This window comes from Coregonus clupeaformis, chromosome 23, assembly GCF_020615455.1.
Source record: "Coregonus clupeaformis isolate EN_2021a chromosome 23, ASM2061545v1, whole genome shotgun sequence".
Lineage (NCBI taxonomy): Eukaryota > Metazoa > Chordata > Actinopteri > Salmoniformes > Salmonidae > Coregonus > Coregonus clupeaformis.
Window position 1 is genome coordinate 59,811,376 of NC_059214.1, and position 8,673 is coordinate 59,820,048.

General features: G+C 48.9%; 1 protein-coding gene across 1 annotated transcript; it reads left to right on the forward strand.

The window, feature by feature from the left end:
* The first annotated feature begins 2,251 nt into the window (after positions 1–2,251).
* Positions 2,252–7,207, forward strand: LOC121576577 (leucine-rich repeat-containing protein 4-like). Its single transcript, XM_041889817.2, has 2 exons — positions 2,252–3,492; positions 3,693–7,207. Exon 2 carries the CDS (start codon positions 3,817–3,819, stop codon positions 5,923–5,925), a length of 2,109 nt encoding a protein of 702 aa, XP_041745751.1. The 5' UTR covers positions 2,252–3,492; positions 3,693–3,816; the 3' UTR covers positions 5,926–7,207.
* Positions 7,208–8,673: the final 1,466 nt, after the last annotated feature.

The following is an 8,673-nucleotide window of genomic DNA, read 5'->3' on the forward strand; positions in this document are numbered from 1 at the left end:
TCCAACTGACAACTTTACCAGGACGAGGACTTGCGATGTCAAGCTCTTTCCAAATCTCTGATGAAGCAAGCTAAATGACACATGTTGTTTGTTTAGCTAGCTAGCTACTGTACATGCCAAATGGATAGGCTACCCTCACATATCTGAAATTGCATGAAGTAGTGTCCACATGAGAGGACAGTGAGTGAGTGTGTAGAAAAACCAACACTGCTTTGTTGAGCCACATATAGACAAAGTGTGTTAATGTTCTACAGGGTTGGGGTCAATTCCATTTAAATTCCAGTCAATTCAAAAAGTAAACCAAAAAAATCTAATTGAAAAGCATTGAAGAGAATTGGAATTGGAATTTTAATGTACTTCCTGAATAGACTGGAATTGAAATGGAATTGACCCAACCCTGGTGTCCTATTTTAAAGTGTTCAATACCCCTGGTTCCAGTCCAGCTCCATTTAATTTAAAGTCAATTCAGGAAGCTGATTGGACATGGAGCGTGGGTTTTACAATACCCTCTTCACATGATGGCATTTTCAATTCAAATCATGTCCAATTCATTTCCTAAATTGACTTGAATTAAAATGGAATTGACGAAGTGGTGTATATGATTGGCTGTATGTGCTGTATGCCAAAATGAGGCAGCAGCGTTGCTCTGGTGTGAAATTAACAGCTCTTTACTACACCCACAGGAGCGAGTCTGAACACCAGCAGAGAGGGAGAGGGAAAGATGGAGAGAGAGATGGAGAGGGAGTGAGGTGGCCATCAACTAAAGGCAGAGAGAGGGAGGGAGACTCCTCCTCCTGCATTCAAATGACACTTAATCCAGCTCTATCAGCTGTGCTCTCCCTTCATCCCTCCACCCTCTCTCTTTTCCTCATTCCTTCTCACTGAAAATGTTGTGCATTAGCATCCCTTATCTATCTCCCTCCCTCTTCCCCTCTAGTTCTTTATAAAAAATTAAATAAAAATATATTTTACCCCCTTTTTCAATCTTGTCTCATCGCTGCAACTCCCCAACGGGATCGGGAGGCGAAGGTCGAGTCATGCATCCTCCGAAGCATTACCCGCCAAACCGCGCTTCTTAACACCCGCCCGCTTAACCCGGAAGCCAGCCGCACCAATGTGTCGGAGGAAACACTGTTCACCTGATGACTGAGGTCAGCCTGCAGGTCCCCGGCCCACCACAAGGACTCGCTAGAACGCGAAAGCCCCCCGGCTAAACCGACCCCTAACCCGGATGACGCTGGGCCAACTGTGCACCGCCCTATGGGACTCCCGATCACGGCCAGTTGTGATACAGCCCGGGATTGAACCTGGGTCTGTAGTGACGCCTCTAGCACTGTGATACAGTGCCTTAGACCGCTGCGCCACTCAGAAGGCCCCTTCCCCTAGTTCTATCTGGGAGAGGAGGGGAGGTAGAGAAGGAGAGAAGGAGAGGAGGAGAGGAAAGGAGAGAAGGAGAGGAGGAGGAGAGGAAAGGAGAGGAAAGGAGAGGAGGAGGAGAGAGAAGAGTATCCAGCAGAGAGAGAAGCAGTCAACTCTAGCCTCAATGATGTCAGAGATCCCCCCCACAGCATGCGCATGCGCACGCACACACACAAACACTCACACACACACACAAACACTCACACACACACGCACACAGCACCTCACTAACAATATCATGTTGTTCGGTCTTGTGGTCATCATGCATGTGATTAATAGTTAGTGGCATATTGCATTACAAGGGAAAAACAGCCTGGTCTACACAATACGATGTATTTGTACAGCAGCACTGCTGTACTGTGCTCTGGGAAGGAGAAGAGAGGGGGAAGAAACACATAGAAATACTCTGAGGGTTTAGAGTTAACAGAGATACTAAACCCAGAGAGAGAGAGAGAGAGAGAGAGAGAGAGGAGTGGGGGGTGAATTTGTTAATACAGAGGAACACTGCATCAAACCAATGAACTGCTCTGAGACTGGCTGGCTGTGTGTGTGTGTGTGTGTGTGTGTCTGTGGCTGTGTGAGGGGCTGTGTGTGTGCGTGTGTGTCTGTGTGTGTCTGTGTGTGTCTGTGTGAGCGGCTGTTTGAGCCGCGGCTGAGAGGGAGAGGAGTACGTCAGCATTACATTCACGTTCCCACTGAAGGACAAAGGGAGGGGGCAGAGACAGTCTTAGCTCCCCGCAACACACACACAAGGAAAAAAGAGAGAGGCTGTAGAATAAATAACAAGAAGAGAAGAGATGGGGATTGGAATGCTGCTGCTGCTGCTGTGACGGTGTCATGCCTGTTTGCCTGCTTGTGTGCCTTCTCTCTCTCTTCCTATCTCTCTCCTCCACCGTGGTTACTGCAGTAGTCCAGCAGCCAGTTGGGAGCTTCTCAGCCACACAGAGAGCTAACTGCCACAACTTGCTACCTCACCTCATACCTACAGCCCTCAGCCCTGAGCTCAGCCCTGGGGATCAAATAGTAGACAACCAGGACAGACAGAGGGATACGGCAGGAGACACACACCTCGGGGGAGAGAGCACCAGGCCAGGAACCCTCCATACCTGGAGGGATACCAGCTACAGATAGATACCCTGCACAGCCACCATCGCATCCACACAGCAGGAGTGTTCTCTCTCTCTCTCTCTCTCTCTCTCTCTCTCTCTCTCTCTCTCTCTCTCTCTCAAGCGTAGCTCCGGCAGCACTGCGCTCCCCTCAACCTCCTCCTCCTCCCCCCTCTCTAACCAGCACCACCATCTCTCCACCTCCCCCCACCCCCTCAGGAGGAATCGCTGGATTATTGCTAACTATGCTGCACGCGGCAGACTGCTGCTGCTATAGACACAGCCAGGCAAACCAACGCAGGATGAGGACCAGAAGAGAAGAGAGAAAAAGAGAGTAGAGGGGGATGACTGCTTCGGGAGTCCTTTAGCTTTTCCCTCTCTCTCTTTCTCCATCCGTCAGAGCGGGGCTAATCAGACACCAGCTAGCCGTCGGCAAAGTCACAGAGACGGGCTCTCCGCCGACACACACACACACACAGCAACCCATGAACACGCTCACATGCATGAGTACCTGCCAGAACGGGGGATATTCTGTCGTTTTTTTCCTTCTGCTCGGTGTGTCTGGCTTTTACTGTGTGATGGAGTAGTTTGATTCGTCAACAGAGGGGGCCGTGTGTCTGCGGCTGCAGGCAGGGAGAGGGGGAGAGGAGGGGGGCTGGGGGACGCCAGGCACCTGCTTAGCTTAACCCACAAGGCCTGTCCTTTCCCACCGAGCCTCTAGTCTCTACACGCTGCTCCGCTCCGCTCTGCTCCACTCTCACCACTGGCTAACAGGAGACATCTTGTTCCATTGGTTAACACAGGGACATTACCACCACTTTCCAGAGGAAGGAGAATAACTTAAATTAAATATATTTTTCACTTTTCTGTTTTTCCATGGAAGTGAACTATACATGACTGTGGTTTGTGATTGGTTTTCATAGTATTCAGAAAGGAAGAAGAAACGGACCGTTTCAGAACTAATGAGGTAGGTGATTGATCCTGGTTTTCAACCGTTTGTTTTTATCACTGCAAAGCCTTTCCTCTGCTGATGCTCTGCCTTCACATTAATCTCTCTCCCCCTCTCTTCCCCCGCTCTCCCTCTTTCACCCTCTCTCTTCCTCCCCTCTATTACTCTCCCTCTCTCTTTCTCTTTCTCTCTTTCTCTCCCTGTCTCTCTCTGCGTAGCGTCTCCCAGTCCTGTCTATGGCGTGGCGAAACATGTCCTTGTTCCAGCCAGGGTAGGAGGGTGGTGCGTCCTCCTCTAGCGTCCGTCTCCCCCCACCATGCTGAATAATGAGTCCTCCGAACCATGAGTCCTGTGGGCCGGGTTTCTCTGCAGCCCACCTGGAACGCAGCCCTGCTCGCCCTGCTCGCCCTGCTAGCCCTCACCATGGTGCCAGCTCTCAGTGTGTGCCAGCCTGCCGGCCTGGGTGCTCCCTCTAACCCCCAGAACTGCCCGGCTGTGTGCTCATGCACCAACCAGCTCGCTAAGGTGGTGTGTACGCGCCGTGGCCTGGTCAGGGTGCCCCCCGGGATCCCCACCAACACCAGGTACCTCAACCTGATGGAGAACAGCATCGAGACCATTCAGGCTGACACCTTCAGACACCTACACCATCTTGAGGTGCTGCAGCTGGGCAGGAACGCCATCAGGCAGATCGAAGTGGGGGCCTTCAATGGCCTAACCAGCCTCAACACCCTGGAGCTGTTTGACAACAGACTGACGGGGATCCCCAGCGGGGCCTTTGAGTACCTGTCCAAGCTGAGGGAGCTGTGGCTGAGGAACAACCCTATCGAGAGCATCCCATCCTACGCTTTCAACAGGGTGCCCTCGCTGATGAGGCTGGACCTGGGCGAGCTCAGGAGGCTGGATTACATCTCTGACGGGGCCTTCGAGGGCCTGCAGAACCTCAAGTACCTGAACCTTGGGATGTGTAACCTCATGGAGATGCCTGTCCTGTCTCCCCTGACAGGCCTGGAGGAGCTGGAGATGTCTGAGAACACTTTCCCTGAGATGAAGCCTGGCTCGTTCCGTGGCCTGCACTCCCTACAGAAACTCTGGATTATGAACTCTGGGATCACCGTGATTGAGAGGAACGCTTTTGATGACATCACAGCGCTGGTGGAGCTGAATCTAGCCCATAATAACCTGTCGTCTCTCCCCCACGACCTCTTTGCCCCGCTGCAGTACCTGGTGGAGCTCCATCTCCACCACAACCCCTGGAGGTGTGACTGTGATGTGGTCTGGCTGTCCTGGTGGCTCAGGGAGTACATCCCCACTAACTCCACCTGCTGCGGCCGCTGCCACTCCCCTGCCCACATGAGAGGACGATACCTGGTGGAGGTGGACCAGACCACATTCCAGTGCTCTGCTCCCTTCATCCTGGACGCTCCCAGGGACCTCAACATCTCTGCAGAAAGAGTGGCTGAGCTCAAGTGTCGTACAGCCTCCATGTCATCGGTCCGATGGCTGCTTCCTAATGGGACTGTTCTGACCCACGGCTCGGCTCATCCTCGGATCTCTGTCCTTAACGACGGAACGCTCAACTTCTCCAACGTTCTGCCATCGGACACGGGTGTCTACATCTGCATGGTGACTAACATGGCCGGTAACTCAAACGCCTCGGCCTACCTGAATGTCAGCAATGCCGAACTCAACACCTCCAACCTGTCCTATTTCACTACACTGACTGTGGAGGTGCTGGAGCCCACCGTAGAGGAGATCCCCAAACCCAAACCCACCATCCCAGCCTCGCCCTCCGTGTTCCAGCCCGTCTTCATCTCCACGCCCACCGTGTTGCTCCAGAACACCCAGACTCCCCACCAGGTATCACTCCCCACGGCCCATGGCCCCATCCATCCCCCCCCCAGTCTGGACGAGGTCATGAAGACAACCAAGATCATCATTGGCTGCTTCGTAGCAGTGACGCTCCTGGCCGCGGCCATGTTGATCGCCTTCTACAAGCTGCGTAAGCGGCACCAGCAGCGGAGCACGGTGGCGGCGGCGCGGACCATCGAGATCATCCAGATGGACGAGGAAGTTCCCCAAGTTCCACCGGCAAGGTCAGGTTCTAGCGGGTCTGAGGAAACAGGGCTGACTCTGCCCATGTTACTGGAACACAACAGCACCGTCTTCAATAAGGAATACATCTCGTCGTCCTCATCGTCCTCCCATAGAGACAGGGACAGAGACAGAGACAGAGACAGAGACAGAGACAGAGACAGAGACAGGGACAGGGATAGGGACAGAGCTGCCTACGGGGCTCACTGGACCCATAATAACCTGGGAAACTCCCTGCACCGCTCCTCCAGCCGCCAGCATTATCAGCAGCACCACAGCCTCATCAGCACCATCGCAGAGCCCTACATCATTAAGACCACTCACACCAAGGAGAAGGTCCAGGAGACCCAGATCTAAGGGACTCATGCTGGCCTTACTGTGGATCTAGCTGTGTGGATCTAACTCAGTGGATTTCTATATGGATCTGACTCTACCCCCTCCTCTCCTCCTCTTCTCTCTGCTCACCAGTCCATGCAATAGAATGCACAAAGAAGACAGTAACTTTATTTTGTACAGAGTGCAAAATGGAGACAGTTTTTTCTCTCTTGTACATGCTTATACATAAATATAGAAATATAAAAAATATAAAATAATTCTACTATGAGGACGGTGGTGGGAGATTATATTTAAAAAAATAAAGTACAATTTAAACTATTTTCTATTAACTCATAACTTCTATTTAAAAGTGGGAGATGTTGAGATGCTGTGGGGGTAGCCTATATGATGATTGATTGAGTGAGCTGTCTTGAGGAAGACCGTTCTGTTTGTTATTTTGACCACTTAGAATGCAGTTCTACTCACACCAGTTTATAGAACAACAAGCCCTAACATCAGATCAGTCTTCACAGGTTAAGCTTGTAAAAGCACTAATTCGTACTGTGCCAAACGTTGCAATAAAGGATTGGAAGATTAAGAAAACCAACAGCCACAACCAAGAAAAATCTAGACAGAGAGTCATTTGTCGAGGGAGAGCTGTAGAGAGAAGAGCGTAGATTTTGCTGTTCAGTCGCTATCAGCCAAATGCTTTCAGACTGCAGTGGATTTCTGCAGCTAAGGTTTAACCCTTTGTTTATCGGAGCTAAGCTACATGTCTTTCTAAAAGCAGCTCTTCTTTATGTTACTAAATCTAAACCAGTTTAGTACGATTGCATTTGATTTATCCCAGGTCCCCTTGGCTAAGATGAAGTACAGGCTATTATGAACAGTGATTTGGTGTGATTACTTCATGCAGATTTAGGTTGCATAATGCATTATGTTTGATAGTTTTTTTCCTTTCCTTGGGTTGTGACATGCTTCTTAATAGCATGTGTAGTGTTTTGGGTTAATGTAGTGATGAATTAAAGCAGTTATTTGCCTGCTCTCTGTAAGGGCTCTTCTATTGGTAATCCCTCACAGATACAGACATGTGGTGCAGAAGGACTGGGGTTTGCTGACCGATCTGCTTTTGGAAGGAAAAAAGGAGTGGGGTTGAAATGAAATGAATGTCTGGACATTGGGCTTGTTTCTCCGTGGACGTAATTGAAACAGTGAAATCGTTTTTTATTTTCCTTATTTTAGTTATTATTTTGTAGCAACACTATTTTTATGGCGAGTCTATAAGGAGGCAAACAAAATAAAACCTTTGGTTTGTATTTCTCTACTCGGACACATTGCTGTTCCATTCTTTTCCTTTTCCCTCTTGCTCACAGTGTGGAGATATTAGCTAGTAAGCCTGTTAGCATGTCAGTCCACAGACACTCAACAGAACGCATTCTGAATTCCAAATGAAAAGTCCAGATATAGCAATATGGCAATTGCTTCACCTTGCCTTCTGATAAACTTGTGGATTTCTTTGCCATATTGCTTACACCTATCCAATCATTTCAGATGTACTGTACATCAGTACATCAGTGCCAAGGGAGTAGGGGTCAGGATTGATTTGGAATCTAGCAGAAGAAGTCCATGCTTTTTCTATGTTCAAAATCAAATCAAATCAAATTAAATGAAATTGTATTTGTCACATTATGTGTAAAAAACAGGTGTGGTTAAATGCTTACTTTCGCTTACTTACTGGCCTTTCCCAACAATGCAGAAAAAAAATAGAGAAATAATATTAAAATAATAACACGAGGAAGAAATACACAATGAGTAACGATAACTTGGCTATATACACAGGGCAAGTACCAAGTTGATGTGCAGGGGTGCGAGGTAATTGAGGTAGATATGTACATACAGTTAGGGAAAAAAGTATTTGATCCTCTGCTGATTTTGTACGTTTGCCCACTGACAAAGAAATTATCAGTCTATAATTTTAATGGTAGGTTTATTTGAACAGTGAGAGACAGAATAACAACAACAAAATCCAGAAAAACGCATGTCAAAAATGTTATAAATTGATTTGCATTTTAATGAGGGAAATAAGTATTTGACCCCCTCACAATCAGAAAGATTTCTGGCTCCCAGGTGTCTTTTATACAGGTAACGAGCTGAGATTAGGAGCACACTCTTAAAGGGAGTGCTCCTAATCTCAGCTTGTTACCTGTATATAAGACACCTGTCCACAGAAGCAATCAATCAATCAGATTCCAAACTCTCCACCATGGCCAAGACCAAAGAGCTCTCCAAGGATGTCAGGGACAAGATTGTAGACCTACACAAGGCTGGAATGGGCTACAAGACCATCGCCAAGCAGCTTGGTGAGAAGGTGACAACAGTTGGTGCGATTATTCGCAAATGGAAGAAACACAAAAGACCTGTCAATCTTCCTCGGCCTGGGGCTCCATGCAAGATCTCACCTCGTGGAGTTGCAATGATCATGAGAACGGTGAGGAATCAGCCCAGAACTACACGGGAGGATCTTGTCAATGATCTCAAGGCAGCTGGGACCATAGTCACCAAGAAAACAATTGGTAACACACTACGCCGTGAAGGACTGAAATCCTCCAGCGCCCGCAAGGTCCCCCTGCTCAAGAAAGCACATATACAGGGCCGTCTGAACTTTGCCAATGAACATCTGAATGATTCAGAAGAGAACTAGGTGAAAATGTTGTCGTCAGATGAGACCAAAATCGAGCTCTTTGGCATCAACTCAACTCGCCGTGTTTGGAGGAGGAGGAATGCTGCCTA